The 20,693-nt window shown below is 37.7% G+C and overlaps 1 protein-coding gene across 3 annotated transcripts in view; it reads left to right on the top strand.

Moving 5' to 3' along the window:
* Positions 1-20,693, top strand: part of LOC150078525 (mitochondrial 10-formyltetrahydrofolate dehydrogenase) — a 910,691-nt gene that overhangs the window by 576,892 nt on the left and 313,106 nt on the right. For all 3 annotated transcript variants that reach the window (XM_090385282.1, XM_090385283.1, XM_090385284.1), the window contains one exon: positions 18,772-18,993. In XM_090385282.1, the coding sequence (XP_090241408.1) occupies positions 18,772-18,993 (222 nt within the window). The remainder of the gene's footprint in view (positions 1-18,771; positions 18,994-20,693) is intronic.

The following is a 20,693-nucleotide window of genomic DNA, read 5'->3' as shown; positions in this document are numbered from 1 at the left end:
CCATGGGCCTTCCTTGCAACCTGTTTACAATGCTCAGAGAATTTCATGTCTGACCGTATTGTAATACCCAAGTCCCTTTCCTCCAGTACTGGGTTTAGTTGGACTCCACCAAGTGAATAAGTTTTTTTGGGATTACTGTTTCCCAGGTGTAATACCTTACACTTTGTTGGATTAAAGCACAGCTGCCATTTTTCTGACCATCCTTGAAAAATACCTATCCCTACAAGAGTAATAAATCTAAATGCTATTGGGGATTTATGAAACTTAGGGATCCAATGTACACATGGAAACTTGGTGTTATAGCAGTTGAGGTTTAACCTTTTTCTCATAGCTATCAGCCTTTTTTTGGCAATATTACTGTTAGCTTCCACTTTCTTAAATGTGGTACTGCTATTAAGCTCTTTAGTCAAAGAGTCAATATAGAACTTTTATAGATAATCCCATAGTTGTTGACTGCCTTGTCAACAGTGGTTATAATAAATTTTGATTGCAGGTCTAATATCTGCTACTTAATTAACTTTAAATCAAACATCTTGTACCTATTGTGCCACTGGAATGTACTCCGAACCTGTTTTTTCAATGCTTTGTATACAAGCCCTTCTTAAAATAAATTTTTATTGTCTAAGTCATATTCAGCAAGTTTAGCATATTAAGGTATCTGTACCTTTAACTTATCTTAAAAAATTAAATAATTCAAAATTGACTTTTCAGCTATTTTATATACTATATTTGGTATATATTAATAAGGTGTGACTGGCATGTAACTCGCAGAAGTAGTAGTAGTACTTTTGCAGTAGTGTATTATCATTACTGTCATTAACAACCCTGCCAACCTTTTTATCGTCTGCAAACTTACACATTAATCCTGATATACCTTCATCAGTATCATTGATAAATACAGAAAACAAGGGCTCAACACCAAATCCTAGGGGACTCCACTAATAACATTAGTCCACGAAGAGCAGTGTACATTGATCACTACTCTGTCTTCTCCCACTCAACCATCCTTTTATCCATTGTTGTAACCAGCCCTTAATGTCATGCTGCTCCAATTTGAACAGTCGTTTCCATGTGCAACAGTATCAAAAGCTTTCCTGAAATCCAAGTATGTGATATCAAAATAATTTTTTGCATCCAATTCCTTTGTGACAATGTCACAGTATCCAATTAAAATTTGTGAGACATGACTTCCTCTTAACAAACCCATGCTGTGTCTGACCTAGACTCTAGGGATTAACATCTGTTGAGTATGGGCTTGGCAAACCCAGGGTCCTGAGCTAGATATCATCATTCTTTTCTTTCTTGGTGATTCCCTTCTACTTCTGCCACTCTCTCTCTCTCTTTCTCTCTCTCTCTCTCTCTCTCTCTCTCTCTCTCTCTCTCTCTCTCTCTCTCTCTCTCTTTGAGGATAATGTGGAATTTTTTTTTTTTTGGCTGGCACAGCATAAGCCTTAGTCTTCCTTGCACCATATGGCTAATAATAATAACTGCAGTCTTGTCTAGATGATCCTGCATTGCTTCTTTAATCAGTGACTCCATTATTTTTCCTGGAACAGAAGTTAAACTAATAGTTAAACACAATTAATTACAGGCCTGTAATTAATTTCATCTGATCTTCTTTTGTGAATTGAGAAGGGCCCCATTTCATTGGGAACACCCCTGAGTCCAAGGAAGCTTTCATAATTATGGTTAAAGATTTGCTTACTTCTTTTGCTGCTTCCTTTATTATAATTGGTGAGATCCCATCCACCCCACAAGTGCCTTTCTCATGTTCAATTTCAACAATTTCTCCTCCGCTTTCCTCTCAGTTATTACAAAATCATTTAGCTTTCTGCCAGAGTTTGATAAGCTTCTGGCCTCCACTTACCTACCTACAAATTTCCTCATGTGTGAATGAAAATGAAATATACTGATTCAGTTTTTCAGCTACCTCAGCAGGTTCATCAACAGTCAACCCATTGATGTCAAGTGGACCAATCTGATTCATCCCGTTCCTTTTAGAGTTTACATAAGTAAAGAAGTTTTTCCTTGCATCCTTTTCAAAAGATTTCTTGTAATCCACCTTTGCTTGCTTAACGTCCTTTGTGACTTGAAAATCATATTTGTTCATCTTCCAACTAATGACAGCGTGGTCACTACTTGCCAGAGGTTCTTGTACTGGAAGCTGTATAATGTCATCTGATTTCTGACTAATGATGTGGCCTGGAATATTCATGCTGGTGTAAATAATAATCATCTAAATTTTTTTTAAATTTGGTTTCGAATTTCGACTTTCCCTTTCACTCATTCCAATTCAACCATAATATGACATTTGCACATGCTAGCACGTTTCATCTGCATGTAAAGATCCATCATACTTTTCACAATTCTCTGGTCTGTAGATTGCTCCCACTCAGATTATACCTTTCTTTCTAGCTAACTCACATCACATCATACTTTTTCTGGGTCAGAATGAAGAATGAGCCCAACCCCTTCTGTCTTTCCTAAATACATTATATGTTACATTGTGGAACTTCTTATTCCCAGTTTCTGGGTAGTGGCAAGATTCTGTTAACCCTTTAGGTCCGCAGTTGTTAGCCAAACCAGGAGTTTGAATTTACTCATTTTATTGTCTTAACTGTATCTACAGAAATGTTTCCACCCAAAACATTTCTGAAGATACAATTAAGACAGTATAATTCTATAGGTTGTTGCCAAAACTTTACTACCTTAGATGGTACGTCTTTCAGGTAGCTTTCTTTGGGCAGCTGCAATACACTGGACAACCGTCAGATTGGTAGACCATGAATCACAGTATGAGGATGACTTCAAGTCATTCAAGAAATGTATTTTTTTTTTTTTTTTTTTTTCAGATGTAGTCACCATACTTTTACATGGTATTACCATTTAGCATTAGTAGAGGCATATGATGCAACAAAGCAACCTTATTCAGCATCAGCCAAAAAAAAACCCACTTCCACTTCACCATTCTGTTCGTTCGAAATACCTGTCCAGCTGAGCCTTAAATTTATTTAGGCTATCAACTTCCACAACAAGGGAAGGAAGTCTGTTCCACCAACCAACTACCCGCTAGCTAAAGGCAAATTTCCGCACGTCTATCCTACATCTGTCTTTCCTACATTTGAATTTATGCCCTCTGAGGTGATTATTCTGAGCAAGAGAAAGAATCCCATCAGCATTGAGCATGCTCAAACCATTCAAGGCTTTATACACCTCTATCAGATCACCTTGCTGGTGCCTAGTCTCCAGACACTGTAATTTGCAAAACTTAAGCCTTTCTTCGTAAGAGCATCCCTTTGTTCCATTCACTAATCTTGATGCCCTTCTCTGTACTCGTTCCAGCAGCTCTACATCCTTCTTGAAATGATACCTCCAGACCTGTATACAGTACTCTAGGTGTGGCCTGACCATTGCCTTTTACAAGGGAATAATCACCTCATTATCTCTGCTAGAAAAATTCTTGTATACCATTGACAAGATGACAAGACACCATGAGCTACTCGTGTAGCCCGTCTGCACTGCTCAGAGAGCTTCATATCTGCCTGCACAATTACCACCAGGTCCTTTTCATTCTCTACCACTATCAGTGTAGTACCACAGAGTTGATACGTTGCTCTGGGGTTGCTGTTTCCCATATGTAGTACTTTACATTTGTCAATGTTAAACTTCATTTGCCACCTCTCAGCCTATCTGCTCAACCTTTCCAGATCCTGTTGCAGCAGCATAGTGTCAGTAGTGTCCTTGACAACCCTGCCAACCTTTGTATCGTCTGCAAACTTGGACATTAAGCTTGATATACCATCATCAATATCATTTATAAATACAGAAAACAATAACGGACCCAACACTGAACTCTGAGGGATTCCACTAGTCCATTAGTCCACGATGAGCAATGTCCATTGATTACCACTCTCTGTCTTCTCCCCCTCAACCACCCATTTGTCCATAGCAGCAATTTGCCTCCAATATCACACTGCTACAATTTGTGCAGCACTCTTCCATATGCAACAGTATCAAAAGCCTTTCTAAGATCCAAGTATATAATATCAAAGTTATTCCCTGCATCCAGTTCTTTTGTGACTGCATCATAGTATCCAAACAAATTGGTCAAGACTTCCCCTTAACAAAACCATGCTGTTTCCGAGCTGTAACCGAAGTCTTGTCTAGATGATCCTGCAGTGCTTCTTTAACCGGTGCCTCCATTAATTTTCCTGGAAGTTAAACTCACATGTCTATAATTACTTGTGTCAGCCTTTGATCCCCCTTTGTGAATTGGGGTCAAAGTTGCACATCTCCAGTCTGTGGGTACCTCTCCTGAGTCCAAGGAAGCTCTCATAATTATGGCTAAGGGTTTGCTTACTTCCTTTGCTGCCTCCTTTAATATAACTGGATAGATCCCATCCACCCCAGGAGCCTTTCTTGTGTTTATCTTCAACAATTTCTCCTCCACTTTACTCTCAGTTATTATTAGATTCTCTAGCTTTCTGCCAGAGTTGAATACACCTCTGGCATTCCCCTCGCTGAATAACACATCATGTGTGAATGTCGATGCAAAATATTCATTTAGTTTATTAGCTACCTGAGCAGGATCATCAACAGTTGACCCCTCGATATCAAGTGGACCAATCTGATTCATCCCCTTCCTTCTAGAGTTTACATAAGTAAAGAACTCTTTGCTGTTTTTCTTTGCATCCCTTGCCAAGGATTTCTCGTAATCCGCCTTCGTCTGCCTAACCTCCTTTGTAACTTTGTTACAGATCAACTTGTATCTATCATAGGCTTTTGTGTCACGTGTTAATTTGTATGTATCCCATGCATTTTCTTCTCTGCCATATGTCTCATAAGTTCATCTGACATCCATTTAGGCTTAAACCTTGAACAATATTTCTTAGTTGTTATGTAAAGCCTAGTAGCTTCCAAGATAAGTTCTTTGAATGCTTCCCATTTTGAATTTGCTGTTGGTAACATCATGAGGTGGTCCCACTGTATAGTATTTAAATACTGTCTCAGACTATTGTAGTCGCCTTTACGAAAGCAATAACTCTTCCCTTTACCCCTAATGGTAGTTACCTCTTTGAGTAAATCCCACTTCAGCACACTGTGATCACTGCCACCTGCAGATTCTTAATGCATGATGAATCACTACTGATAATCAAATCAAGAGTATTACTCCCCCTAGTTGCCTCCCGAAGATGCTGATGTAGAAAGCAATCATCCAATAAATCGACAAAAGCCTTGCTAGTGTGTGAGTGACCAACCCACAAATTCCAGTCAATATCTGGGAAATTAAAATCCCCTATTATAAGATTCTCTGATGTACTGGCCCACTCTATTTCCCTGTACAGTTTCTTATTATAGTCATCAGAGTCATTAGGCCTATAGTACACTCCTACTCTCAATTTTGATTTCCCAATGCTTATGTCACACCAAACTGACTCGACACTGCACTGTCCAGTGACATCTACTGGCTTCACTTCCTTGGATTTTATGTGTTTCTTAACAAATAGCATAACCTCTCCTCCCTTCCTATCCTGTCTATAGACATTGTATCCCACAAATTCCAGTTCTGCATTTCTTATATCTGTGTGACACCACATCTCTAATATCCCAACAATATCCGCCTTTGATGCTTTGAGCAATACCTCAAATTCATCAAATTTATTTACCAAACTCCTAGCTTTGGTGTACACGCAAGTATATATGCACCTGTTCATATTCTTAGCTACTCTAACAAAACCCATGTGTTTACTTGTATCGCAATGATTCCCAGCAGTCTCTTGAATATCCTGCATCTTGTTTTTCAGACTTCTGTTCATTCCAATGGAAGCAGTGCAAGGATCATTTTAACCTCTGCCAGTGGCTACTGTTAATCTATTAGTCTTTGTATCCCCCCAAGCTATTAGTTTTTCGACCCACCAACATTGCCTCCATAGCATCAGCAAATATTCTTGCTCCCTTTTTCATTTAAGTGTATCCCATCCCTGTAAAAGCAGTCTCTCCTGTTAACAAGTACAGTCCAGGCTGAAAAAAATAATACCCCTTGAGCCTTGCACAATCTTTCCAGGGCTGAATTGATCGACAAAGCTCTCACCATATACTCCCCTCCTATCATGTCTGGGCAGAATTCCAGACACTTTCAAATTCAACCCTAATTCCCATCTTTTTTTCAACAGTGACCTGTACTTGTTAAGTAATTCTGCTGGTCTCCTACTCTTGATATAATTAGTGCCAACGTGTACAACTATGTCACCTTTTTGTGCCCTTATTACAAATACTCTTGTAGAATTGCCTTATGCAGTGGGATTCATCATCATCGTTATCCATTTTCAATCCACTGCAGGATGAAGGTCTCTCCAGGAACTTTCTAGTTCCCTCTGTTTTGTGCAATGGCCATCCATTTACTACCCACAAACTCATGAATTTCATCTATCCATCTCCGTTTTTGTCTTCCAAGTTTTCTTTTACTCCTCTTGGGTACCATTCTGTTATTTTCTTAGTCCACCTGGCATCATGTCTTCGAGCTATGTGTACTGCCCAAGACCATTTCAGTTCTTTACTTTTGAGAAGAATCTCATTTATTTGCTGTATGATCTATTTGTTTGCTCTTCTTATACAGTACTCTTATTACTAATATAATTTGTTCGAATCTTTGCTGTTTAGTTTTTAGCTTCTTTTCCATTACTTTGGTGAGTGCCCAAGTTTCACTTCCATAAATCATGGTGGGAAGTTTGTACAATGGTTCATCATTTTATGTTTCAGACAAATCGAGATATTGCTCTTCAGTATGTGATTATATTTCCTGAATGCAATCCATCCAAAATTTATTTTTCTCTTGACTTCCAGCCAATTATCATTCTTACAGCTAATGATTTGTCCCAGATAAGTATATGAATCTACCTTTTCAATTACCTTCAGTGATTATATTCCTTTCTGTGGCATACTTGATCGTCATTACTTTTGTTTTAGCCATATTCATCTTTTGTCCAAAATCTTTACTAACTCTGCATAACTTATTAAAAATTTCCTCTAATTCCTTGGGATCATGGTTTTGGACCACAATGTCATCTGCAAATATTAAATTAGCATTAGCATTAGTACAGGCATATGATGCAAGAAAGCAAGCTTATGCAGCATCAGTCAAATAAAAAAGTAAAAAAAAAAAAAAAAACACTCTCCCATTTCACCCCTCCGTTCGTTCCAAGTGCCTGTCCTGCTCAGCCTTAAATTGATTTAGGCTATCAACTTCCACAACAAAGGATTGGTGGAACAGACCAACCACCTGCTGGCTAAAAGCAGACTTCCACACATCTATCCTACATCTGTCTTTCCTAAATTTGAATTTATGATTTCTCAAATGATTATTCTGAGCAAGAGGAAGAAATCCATCAGCATTGAGCATGCTCAAACCATTCAAGGCTTTATACACCTCAATCAGATCACCTTGCAGGTGCTCCATAACCAGGTGGGCAGGAGTAGCAGTGCGTAGCACACACTTCTTAATTAGACTGGGGTTCAAGCCCGTGACCACATTCGGAGGATGCGGAATGGTCAGAGAATGACCACCGCATATCCCCGGAGCAATATGGCCTTAGTTGCTAATGCTCCTAAAAACAAAAATAATAACAATAACATAATCTCACAGGTGCATAGTCTACAGACACTGTAATTTGCAAAATTTAAGCCTTTCTTTGTAAGAGAAGCCCTTTTTTCCATTCACTAATCTTGTTGCCCTTCTCTGTACTCATCCCAACAGCTCTACATCCTTCTTAAAATGATGCCTCCAGACCTATATTCAGTACTCAAGGTGTGGCCTGACCATTGCCTTATATAAGGGGATAATCACCTCCTTATCCCTGCTAGAAAAATTCTTGTATATCATTGACAAGACACTCTGAGCTACTCTTGCAGTACCGTCTGCACTGCTTAGAAAACTTCATATCTGCCTGCACAATTACCCCAGGTCCTTTTCATTCTCTACCACTGTCACTTTAGTACCACAGAGTTGATACGTCACTCTGGGGTTGCTGCTTCCCATTTGTAGTACTATATGTCAATGTTAAACTTCATTTGCCACCTCTCAGCCCATCTGCTCAACTTTTCTAGATCCTGTTGCAGCAGCGTACTATCATTAGTGTCCTTAACAACCCTTCCTACCTTTGTATTGTCTGCAGACTTGGACATTACCTTGATATACCATCATCAATATCATTTATAAATACAGAAAACAACAATGGACCCAATACTGAACCCTGAGGGACTACACTAATAACATTAGTCCACGATGAGCAGTGTCCATTGATTACCCCTCTCTCTCTCTCTGTCTTCTCCCACTCAACCATCTCTTTATCCATAGCAGCAATTTGCCTCCAATGCCACACTGCTCCAATTTGTGCAGCAGTCTTCTATGTGCAACAGTATCAAAAGCCTTTCTAAGATCCAAACATATGATATCAAAATAATTCCCTGCATCCAGTTCCTTTGTGACCACATCATAGTATCCAATCAACTGGTCAGGCAAGACTTTCCCTTAACAAAAACCATGCCGTGTCCAAGCTATAACTGGTCTTGTCTATACGATCCTGCAGTGCTTCTTTAACCAGTGCCTCCATTAATTTTCCTTGAACAGAAGTTAAACTAACAAGTCTATAATTACTTGTGTTGCCCTTTTATCCTCCCCTCTGTGAATTGGGGTCACATTTGGACATCTCCAGTCCATGGGTACCTCCCGTGAGTGCAAAGAAACTCTTATACGATCTTTTATTGCCTCCTTTAATATAACTGGATATACTTCAACAAACCCGGGTGTATTTTTTATGTTTATCTTCAACAATTTCTCCTCCACTTTCCTCTCAGTCGTTTAGGTACTCTCCATTCTGATTGAATCCTTTCTGCGATGAGACTAATCTTCTGAAAGCTTCCTCAAGGGGTTGTAAACACACTATCTCCGAAGTTGTAAACTTTGGAGATATTGTGTTTCCTGTTGAACTCCATTCTCAATTTTAAATTTGCTACTCTCTTTGTCTAGTCTAATAAACGAGGTTGCATTCTCATATATTTTCTTCAAAATCATAATATATGGGGTATCCATTCCTTGTCTTTCCAGAGCCCGAAACATTGCCTTAAGGTGTATGGAGTCAAATGCCTTTTTTTATTCCACAAATTCCAGACATAATGGTTTTTATATTCATTTCCTTTTCTATTAGCTGTTCTATTACATGAATGTGATCCATAGTAGAAAATCTTGTCCTAAAGCCAACTTGCTCTTTCAGTTGAGTCTCATCAAGTATTCTTTATAATCTGTTAGTAAAGACCCTTGTGAACAACTTGTAGATGTGGGATAACAAGCTAATTGGTCTATATTTTACAATTTATCTCCTTTCTTATGCAGCAAAAATATGATTGTATTATTCTACTCCTTAGGTGTCACACCTTTTCTTATGTATTTTGTGAAGAGTCTTGCCAGTTTCTGTGTCATGTCTTTGCCTCCCAATTTTAACAACTCTACAGGAACTTCATATTCCCCCGTGGCTTTCTGATTCTTCATTTTCTTCAACACATGTTCTACCTCATCAGGAAGGATATCAAGTATGTGTTACTAATTTGCGATCCATCTTCCCCATTGCTGGCATCATTCCCTCACTCTTTGTATAATTCTTCTATAGTAGTCTTCTACTATTTGAATTATGCCTTCTCTGCTATTTATAAGTACACTATCGCTATTCTTTAGTTTCAGTATCATTTGTCTTTTTGTATTATTGCTCATTGCTGCTGATTTAAGTTCTTTGTTTTCCCTTAATGTTTCTTGTACTTTTCTTGTGTTAAATCTAATGTCCTCTCTGAGTTTCTTTCTAATGGCTTTGTATAACTCATTATACTCAATTTTATTCCTTGTCAGTGTTTATCTTGCTCTTCATTTGTTGTCTTTGGTTCATCCTGACAAGTGTTTCTAGACTAATTTTTTCTTCTTTGGATTTCTTTTTACCTATAGGTTTCTTGGGCTTTATCACTTTCAAAAAGTTGTAATAATTCTCTTTGATATCTTGGTCCTGAGCAGTCTGCAGAAGCTCAAACTTGTTCTTAAGTTCCAGTACATAATGCTTTTTCTCCTCTTCTGTTCTCTCAAAGACCTTCGCATTATTTACTCGAGTCAGTTTTTTTCCTTTCTTTTCTTTCATCTATATCAAGTGAGCATCTTACCATTCTGTGATCACTTTCAACATTTACCTTGTTCAGGAGGGTAACATCATTCATGATATATCTTCTGTTAGTGAGGATGAAGTCGATTTCATTAGTTGTTAATCCATTTGTAGTCTCCCTGTCCACTTTCTATTCACCCTTTTCTTGAAAAAATTGTTCATTACTGACATTCCTCAAGATTCTGCAAATTCCACAAGTCTTGCACGTCTTTAATTTCTTTCACCAATTCCAAAATTTCCTATAGTTTCCCTTTTTGTGCTGTTTTGTCTGTTTCCAATCTTAGCATTGAAGTCCCCCATAATGATAGTGTGGTCAATTTTCTGCTCTTCTAGAATACTCAATTTTTGTGTAGATGTCTTCAACCTCTTCATCATCATGGCTCGATGTTTTTGCATAAAACATTATAACTTTTAGCGTGTACCTCTTAGAAATCCTGAGTAGTAGTCTTGTCACCCTTGGTGATGTACTTTTGAATTCCAAAATGTTGTATTTTATATCTTTATGGACCAGAAAGACAACTCCGTCTTCGCTCCTTTCACTGTTTCTATTGGCGTACAGCAGATTTCCACTTGATAAACTTATATAAGTTATTCATTTCTTCAATGGTAAATTAAGAAATGAATAAGAAACCGATAATATATTCCAATTCACATTTTCTAATTCCTTTTACAGCTCTAATATCCTGTCTTCACCGATGAGCGATCTTACATTGTAACAGGCCACGTTCAGTTTCCGTGCATGGCAGCCTGGTTGCACTCAGATTCTTACCACCCTCTGCTTCCACTCTGATCCTCTCACTGCCGTAAGAAGGGGAGTGAAAGCTGCTGGGGACTGAGGGCCATTGGTTTCATCGTGCCATCATATGCCGGAGGGTGGGGTTATGACCTCCCGATCTCTACTGGATAATGGTCGATAAATCATTGACTGGAATGAGGACTATCTATCATGATTCATTCTCTCTCTCTCTCTCTCTCTCAAGCACAACTTTCCATTGATATATGGTCCAAGAACAGCAGGCTTTACCAAGGCATTATCAGGCCTTAGTTGGGGGGTGATTAGTGGTTTGGAGATGGATGCTGCTGTTGTTCTGATGGTGGTTTTTTCTGGCACAAAGCTACTTAGGCCCTATTGCACCTCCCAAATCAATTGAATTTACATATAAGAACTGATTGTGCAGCAGTTAGAAATGGCCATACATTTGAATTTGTTTTAAGTAGAGAAAGAATTTGTAGAGATTTGCTTCTTTGCCAATGATGCCATTGAGAGGTTGTTGTAGATCCGAAATGAAACTAAGTAATTCTTCTGGCATTGCTGAACAAGCTGCATTGAAGGAATATATGTTTTACTGTAACTATTCCAGCTTTCTCTTAGGTTCTGCAGTCCAATACCAGTAGGCTGAATTGTTCTTTGTTTATTTGCATAGTGGATTTTCCACTGAGGATCATTCAGTAGTGGCCAAACAGGATGAGTAAGCAGGCTTTTAATTTTAGCTGAGTAGTTCATCAGCAACATCTGTCTTCTGATGCTAAGTGGAGCTTTGTGAGCCTCAACATAAAAACTTTGAACTGGTGATGTTCTGTATGCATCTAGGGCTATCCTAAGAGAAGAGTGTTGGATGGGTGCAAGATGGGCTAAGGTGCTCTCCCTAGCTGAGTCATAAACAGGTACTCAGTAGTCTAGCCGAGATCTAATTAGGGACTTATATATGTGGAGCTTGGTATAACAATCTGCACCCTATGATGTACTGGAGATGACTTGGAATATATTCATTTTCTTTGTGCAAATAGTTCTTAGACATTTGATGTGCTCCTGGAAGTTTAACTTCTTATCAAAAATTAGCCTTAGGAGGCAAATATTGTTCACAATTGGTAGAGAGTGATTGGCCAAATGCAGCTCAGATTCAGGATGCATTCTCTGCTTTGTGTAGAAATGTATGACTGTAGATTTGTGACTTGACAGTTTGTATCCATTTTGTGCCATCCATGATTCAATGTTATTTATGGATATTTGCAGATGCCTCTCGATATAGTTCATATTCTGGGAATGGCAGGATATGGTTAGATCATCAGCACAGAGATATGAGTTAACGGTGTTTGGAATGTGGTTTGTGATAGGTTTTATTTGAATTGAAAACAGGGCACTAAGAACAGAGCCTTGTGAGACTTCTTCTTCTTCTTGTATATATGTTTGAGATAAAGCCTGCAGGTACCTAACTTGGAAAGATCTGTATTGAAGAAAGCTTTGAATAAAATATGGTAAATGGCCTCTCATATGAATAGAATGGAGTTCTTTTAGGATGGCATATTGCCATGTGGTATTAAAAACCTTCTCTATATGAAGCCATATCATGATGAGATGTTGATTTCTGATGAATACGTTTCTTATGTTTGATTCAGCTTTTGTCATGAAATCTAGGAAAGATCTGTTCTTTCAAAAACGAAACTGATTTTTGCTGATTCTGTTTCGGGATTCAAGATACCAGGTGAGTCAAAGAACCATTTTTTTCCAAAGTCTTACTCAAGCAACTGGTTAGAGAAATTGGTCTATCGTTGTGAGGAATCGAATGATCGTTTCCAGGTTTCAGTATAGCTATTGCATTTTTATTTTTTTATTTTATTTATTTTTCTGTTAGTTGTTGGCGCATCGGCTTCTGTGGCCATAATGCACCTCCCGAGGTTTTTGCAGTACTTTGATCCAAGCCCAAGGCGGGATTCAAACCCGCGACCTTTGGATTGCCACTTTACCCACCCGGCTAGTCTGGTCGGCATAGCTATTACATAAGAATGTTGCTAGGAAGTGGGAATGTATGTTCTGAGAATATCCGATAGTAAAATTTTGGCAATGACAATAGTGATTTCTGAGTGAGATGTTGAAGCATTATATGGTAAATTCTGCCAGGTCCAGGAGTGCTGTCTATTGAGGTATATATAGATTCTTTCAGTTCAGATATTGTGAGTGGTTGGTTATAGGGTAAAGGACATGTAGCTTTGAAGTTCCTTTTTTCAGCTTCGGCTTTAATTTTTTGAAAAGACGGTTGATATGCACTTGAGGCAGACAATTCAGTGTCTTAGGAATTGGCAATCTCCCCAGGAGAGGAGATATCGTTCCCATTCCAGTTAATAATAGGAGAAGGTGATATATGATATTTCCTGTTAAGCTTTATTTTTGCCAGATTATTTGGGTATCAGTATCTTTGTTGATTGAAGAGGTGGCAAATTTTATCCATGAATCTTTTTTGGCCTTTCGCCCAATGTAACGAGCCTTGGCTCTCAATCTCTTGAAGTTAATAAGGTTGGCAGTGGTGGGATATTTGCGGAAAGTGTTCCATATTGCATTTTTTCCCTCCTTTTTCTTCGTTACAATCACCATTCCACCAGTGGTTGGCATGGCAATGGTTTCTTATTTGAGACTGTGGGATGGTGGCTGTTGCAGCTGTTAGTATCTTGCATTGTGATATGATCAGTGGCAGTGTCAGTAGCAGAAGACTCAATGATATCTGCATAAAAAGAAACATGATTTGTAAATTTTGTCCAGTTCGCTTTGGAAAATTTCCATTTTGTGTCTTTTTCTGTTTGTTTGGACTGGGTGATGTGAATGCTACAAATCAGTAGATAATGATCGCTGGTTAGAGGATTGTCGTGTGCTGCCTACTCAATAGGAAGAAGATTGGAGAGCAGATTGTGAGATCTATTGCAGTGGTTGACCCAGTAGGAAAATGAATATAACTGCGTAAGCCAGTGTTCAACAATGTCAAATTCTCTGTCGAGTAGCATTTCAATTAGCTCACTACGTCCGTCTGAGACCAGAGAACCTCAGAATGAATGAATGACGTCCATTAAAATCTCCTAAGAGACAGATAATAGATAGTAATTGAGAAATAAGATTTTCCAGATCCTGAATTGTGCATAGATGGTTTGGTGGAAGATATATCAAGACCAATGGCAATGTGATACTGATTACTATGCATGTAGCAAGAGGTTCTAATGGTGTTTGCAATGAAATGTGCTTTAGAGCGGACTCGTGATTTGATGAGTATAGCTACTCCTCCATGGGGGCTGTTAGTTTCAGATCGATCTTTTCTGAAGATAGTATAGTTTTTGACTGAAACAGAGATTTTTGGTGTTAAATTTGTTTCTTGTAGCCATATGGCAGCAGGATTATAATGGTGAATTAATTCATAGATACCATCAATATTGCTGCGAAAACTTGTGCAATTCCATTGTATGCTCCATTTGTTCCATTATTTAGTTTTGTGATGAGAAGATGAGTCTGTGTGTTTTTTGTGAATGACTTGTTTATATCTGTCAAGTTTTGTTTTTTCTTTTCTTGAAAAAGTAGGGTGTCCTGTGTCATTGCTTTTTTCCATGGCATAATCTGCATGCATATCAAGCAGATCTTCTTGTTGGTTGTATCATCTGTATCCATGCTTGATAGATGAGATTGCTTCACCTCAACAGGATCTGGTTTTTGCAAATTATTCACTGCTGGACAACAGGGAAGTCTCCAGGATGGAACTGTCTGTGGTGTATCATTGCATTCATCTACTGCATTTGGTGGAGATGGATGCTGGACTGAGAGGGCTGATCAAGCTCAATTTGAGATTTATGTGTCTAGAAGGATGGGCACTTCTGTCTTACCTGCTACTGATTGGTGACTATAAGTAGCAGAAACATAGTTGCATTTTGGCATACTGAATTTTATTTGTTTTCTTGCCTCTTGGTAGGAAACTTTTTTTTCGATTTTATATTTTTGTATTTTTTTCCCCAACTTCCAGAGGTTGCTGTCTTTGGAGTATGTTGGATAGTTGCCCTTGCAATTAGGACACTGTGAAGTTGATGCCTTACAATCTATTTGTGTACGAGTTTTACACCCAAAGTTTGTATACATTGTATCCCCACAGCATGCTGTCTGGGAATGACCAAATTTCTGGCATTTTAAACACCTTAGGGGGGGTTCGGGAATATACGGCCGAACGCAACAGTTTAAATATCCTGGTTGACTGAAGCTGGTAGGTTTGGGGAACTGAAAGTTAAAATTATACTTCGGGTAGGGATTAAACTGCCATCTTTTCGAATCATGATCCTTTTTGCCTTAGTGACTTTTTGATCTTTAAGTTCCTGAACTATTTCATCTTCAGGAACGTTCAATAAATCCCATTCAGTGATCACTCCCTTTAAAGAATTGAGGGTGGTATGTGGTGAACTGTGATTCCGCTCAAGGATGTCAGACATAATAATAGTTCAGTGTGTTGAGAATTGGTGGTCTCAATTACAAATCTCCAGATTGGAGATGTTTGACCATTTTTGGTGAACCTGTAGCATGTTCGAGGCATCTCTGAATGATGAAGGGGAAAGCTTGCCCACAAGTTATGTTGACAGAGAATGTATTATCAGGAATGCTGGTAATTCCTGTCTGCCACTGTCTTTCTTCATTCTCTTTGAGATAGAGAAGTTGTAGTCAGTATTGTGATTGTCACTTTTTTCAGAGCTCTTTGACTCTAAACGTGGAAATTCATTTGTTTCCACCTCTGCTCCTTTTAGCTCTGAGGGTTTGTTTATCCCCATGTTACTGGACTCGCCACATGGAGGCAGGAGCTATGCCACCAGTGGCCAAGTAGCATTAGCATTAGTAGAGGCATTTGATGCAAGAAAGCAAGCTTATGCAGCATCAGCCAAAAAAAAAAAAAAAAAAAAAAACCCACTTCCACTTCACCCCTCTGTTCGTTCAAAATACCTGTCCAGCTGAGCCTTAAACTTATTTAGGCTATCAACCTCCACTACAAGGGATGGAAGTCTGTTCCACCAACCAAGCACCCGCTGGCTAAAGGCAAATTTCTGCACGTCTATCCTACATCTGTCTTTCCTCAATTTGAATTTATGCCCTCTCAGGTGATTTTTCTGAGCTAGAGGAAGAATCCCATCAGCATTAAGCATGCTTAAACCATTCAAGGCTTTATACACCTCTATCAGATCACCTCGCTGGTGCCTAGTCTCCAGACACTGTAATTTGCAAAACTTAAGCCTTTCTTCGTAAGAGCACCCCTTTGTTCCATTCACTAATCTTGTTGCCCTTCTCTGTACTCGTTCCAGCAGCTCTACATCCTTCTTGAAATGAGGCCTCCAGACCTGTATACAGTACTCTAGGTGTGGCCTGACCATTGCCTTATACAAGGGAATAATCACTTCCTTATCCCTGCTGGAAAAATTCCTGTATATCATTGACAATACTCCATTGTCATTAAACAAGTGGTTGTTTAAGTTAGTAGAGTTGGTTAGTAATAATATAAAGACTAAGGAAAGAAAGGTGGATTTCCTTTCTTGGTTCTTACTTTTGCCCTGTAAAATGCAGAACCACTTCAAGTAAATAAAAGAATAAGTACACTAGAATAGAAACAAAACTATAACACTTTGGAGAGCACTTTATAATCACAGGAAGAAAATTGTTTGTCATTATCTCTTGGCACTTTGTGTCTGGATGGATGCATGGCTGTGGCAACCTATATCACGGAGTGTTCTGTTCACTGTAATGGTGCTGATATATGTCCCAGTCATCTCACTGAGTGCTACGAAGCAAGCATGCAGCACTCATCTCACTGAGTGCTGCATGTTTGCTTTGTTGACCTATATTTCTAGCAGATAATTCTCTGTTCTCCTGTCACTTTTCTTGGCTTCGGAGGTTTTCTTTGTTATTTCATTATGGTTTCAGCACTCCCTCACTTCCATTTGCAGATCACATCAACCTACGGATCATCGGTACCATTGAAATGTCACAAACAGAATGACTGCTTATGTGGAGCCTGTTGTCAGTCTGCACTGGAAGTCAATTAATTTTGTCGATTGCAACATCTTTTTACATTTGCAATCATACTACTGTCTCTTCGAAGGGCTAAGAGCATATTTATAGTTTTTCTCTGGAACATGGTGCTTGGCAGGGATGTCGATCAGCTATCCACACAGAGATATTAATATTTAGCTGATTATCATCATCTATATATTAATGGTAGGGCAGTGCATTTGATTTAAGTAATTTCAACACTAAGAGTCATTTTTAAGATAGAATATGTATTATTATATAAATACAGTGGATTCCGGTTATTTGGGTCACCAGTTAATCCAGGTCAGACATTTATTTGGGGCAATCTTAAAGAACAGAACCCAATCGAGAAAATAGCCAAGGGTTTACTTCACTTAACTGGGAAAATATGCTGTTTAATCGGGGCAGGTGACCACAGCACTGGAGATTACCCTACAATTGTCTCCAACCATACCTCATGGATTGGTAGGATTTATAGCGGCCACAACCATAAAACAATAAAAACAATTAGCAGTCACCTGTTTACTGGGCTTTTCTGTTAGTGCAATCTGTCATAAACTGATAGTAAACTCGATCTTATTGAATTTGCGATAATACCGACAGCTGGAATTCTGTGGGTTATTATGGTTAAATGTGTTTAGACTTCCATGAAATCTTCAATCATATAAAAAAATTAATTTTCCGAATCTTCTCTTCATTCCTATTTTTAAAGCTTCGTAACTTGTTACTGCATTCTCACTTACATTTATTGTGTTACTTGCAGTTTGTGTGTGCCGTGTTCTTTGTTATTGATTGCTTATCTTTTTACTGTTTTAAATTTTAACCCTCACCCATAAATGTCAGTGAACAGAAATGTCAACTAGTTAGTATGTACGTATTACAGTACATATTAACTATTCCGATTATCATCTATATTCTTCCGATTTTCACGTATCATTTAATTTTTTAATTGGTAATGTAATAAAAGATAAATTTGTGCTTATTATATCTTTTCATTAATTAGAATGCTGATTAATAGAATTAAAATTCAATTCACAAACATGATCACAATGACTTACTACACATGGTATAGTGAATGGTACTTTACTATGGTGAGTCCATCGTAACATGATTTGATTGTACAGTGAACCAATTGTAAAGCGGGGATCCACTGTATTTTTAACTATTTACGTGAAACTGCACAATTTGGGTAGCCGCTTAATCGGGCCAAAAGGCACTAGTCACAATATGTCCCAAATAACTGGAACCGGCTGTATTTGAAATTGGTTGTTTATAGAGTTACTAACATTACAGTTTTTTTTTTTTTTTTTTTTAATGGAGACATGATAAAGACATAATTTGGGTTTTTGGAATCACTGGACTAACTTCTTTTACAATCTGAAGGTACAAAAAATTCTCCCCCCCCCCCTCTTTGTTGACCATTGTAATTGGCAGTGTTTCTGGATTCCATGTTTGATCCTATCATCAGTCCTAATGAACCAGATTTTGGTCTTTTCTCATTAGGCCTGATAAAGAATTCACTGCGATCCAAAAATGTTGCCAGTTATTAAGTATATTGTCACTTTGGACAAGCTCAAATAGAAACTGAAAACTGCTAACAAATGTCTGTGGCATTTGTAAGTTTTGTATCAGAATTTAACTGAGAATTTAACTATGAGGACTTATCATAGTACTCTCTATGCAGTGAAATTTTGTTGATACTAATTTATGTGGTTTAATTAAGTGTCTTTAATGTGGTTTTTTTTTTCCCCCTGTTTTAAGACTTGCAGACCTTCTTGAACAAAATAAAGAAGAATTGGCAACCATAGAAAGTATTGATTCTGGTGCTGTATATACTTTGGCTTTAAAGACACATGTTGGGATGTCAATAGACACATGGAGATATTTTGCTGGTTGGTGTGATAAAATTCAGGGATGCACTATTCCAATCAGTAATTCTCGTCCAAATCGGAATCTCACTTTTACAAGGAAAGAACCAATTGGGTATGTTCAGTAGTATTATTTGAAAAAATATTATGATAGAAAAATTGTAAAAATTTAAGAAGTGAATTAATTGAAATCTGCATTTGTTTGTCTCATTGCTTTCTTAAAACTCCATTATGTGTTTGCTACATGTGGGCCCCCTCCTAAAGAATTTTTGATAGTAGTTTGATCGGTGGAGTGAGCTTTTTTGTGTAATTTGAAAATATTGAATAGATTAAAATTTTGTGCATGAATACTTAAAAATATTGATGTGTTTTCCAAAACTACTAAAATTATCACCAAAAGTCAAATTGGAATTTTAAAAAAAATTCATAAAAAAACTTGGTAAACGAAACTCATGTGCAAAAATATTTTCTCTCTCTATTCATATATTACTTGGTTCAGTTTTATCACGTTCTGGACTGAATTTTTTATAAAATCAACAGTTTTGGCTTTTCTAAGCCGAAATCAGACAACTGAGGTTAACAGTTGCAATTTTCTGCTCTGATTTTTGAAACTGAATTGTGCAACTAACTGTAGGCAGTTTATCAGTATAAATTGTCTACAGTTAGCTAGAAACACAGATGGCAACATGTGCATGAAAAATGACAAGACAGTTTGTACATTAAAGGCTACATTGTTTGAAGTGACCTTCAAAACATAATTTGTCTAAATAATACCCAGATACTACACATGAAAAATTTAGAACTATGTCACACTGCAGAATGGGTTAAATTACATTACTAATAAAAATATGAAATTTGTTATTGTTAATCCTAGTTACAATTGCATATATTTCATGTCATTCTTTTTTATTTGTTTTGCCACTAGTGTATTTTAAATTTTATTGTTAACTATGGCCACTTTAAAAACAATACTGTTTCTTGTATGTCATGTAAACCCGTGCCCATCTGATCATCTCTAATTATAAGCAGAAACTGTATTATTTTGATTATTTAGAAACTGTATTATTTTGATTATTTCGAAAATGTATTATTTAGATTCTGTCTAAGTAAGTCTTAACTTACTAACAAAGTAAGTTAAAATTACTTTGTCTAAGTAAGTCTATTATTTAGACAAAATTTTTGCATTTCAGATAAACATACCAAACCCTAATGTAGTACGATGATCTACAAACCCTCATCTTACAGCTTCCTACTCCTTTCTTATGTTTTAGCTAATACAAATAGCCACAACTGTCTGTGTAGAAGTACACAGGATATCTATAATTTAATTGGCTGATTATAAGGCTCGATTAAAATTTTACTGTAATAGGTATCTTAAAATGGTTTGCTGCAGTTATCAAAGCACTCAAAGCATTTTTTCTCATGCAGTCAGTAGTTTTGATCCCAGCAAGTATTGCAACAATGCAGGAGAAACTAGTGTGTGTCGTGGATACCAAATCTCTAGTGGCTGTAAAGAGACCTTTTCAACAGGATTTACCGAAAGATCCATCTGTGCAACAATCAATGAGGTGATGGGTGAAACGGTTACAAGAAACTGGCAGTGTAGGTAGGCCTAATGTATCTTCAGATGAAGTCTCAGAAATTCAGGAAGTGTTTACCGAAGTCTTACAAAATCTATATGCTGGGAAAGCCTTCAGCTGCAAATACCATGAGCATCATCGCACAGGGTGGTTTGCAAGAGATTAAAACTTTATACTTACAAAGCATAAATTGTCCAGGAAATTAAGCCTCATGTCCAACCATAACAAGAGGAAT

The sequence above is a fragment of the Mastigoproctus giganteus genome, chromosome 11 (assembly GCF_048544385.1).
Source record: "Mastigoproctus giganteus isolate SK-2022 chromosome 11, ASM4854438v1, whole genome shotgun sequence".
Classification (NCBI taxonomy): domain Eukaryota; kingdom Metazoa; phylum Arthropoda; class Arachnida; order Uropygi; family Thelyphonidae; genus Mastigoproctus; species Mastigoproctus giganteus.
This window is presented reverse-complemented; position numbering and strand designations above follow the sequence as displayed.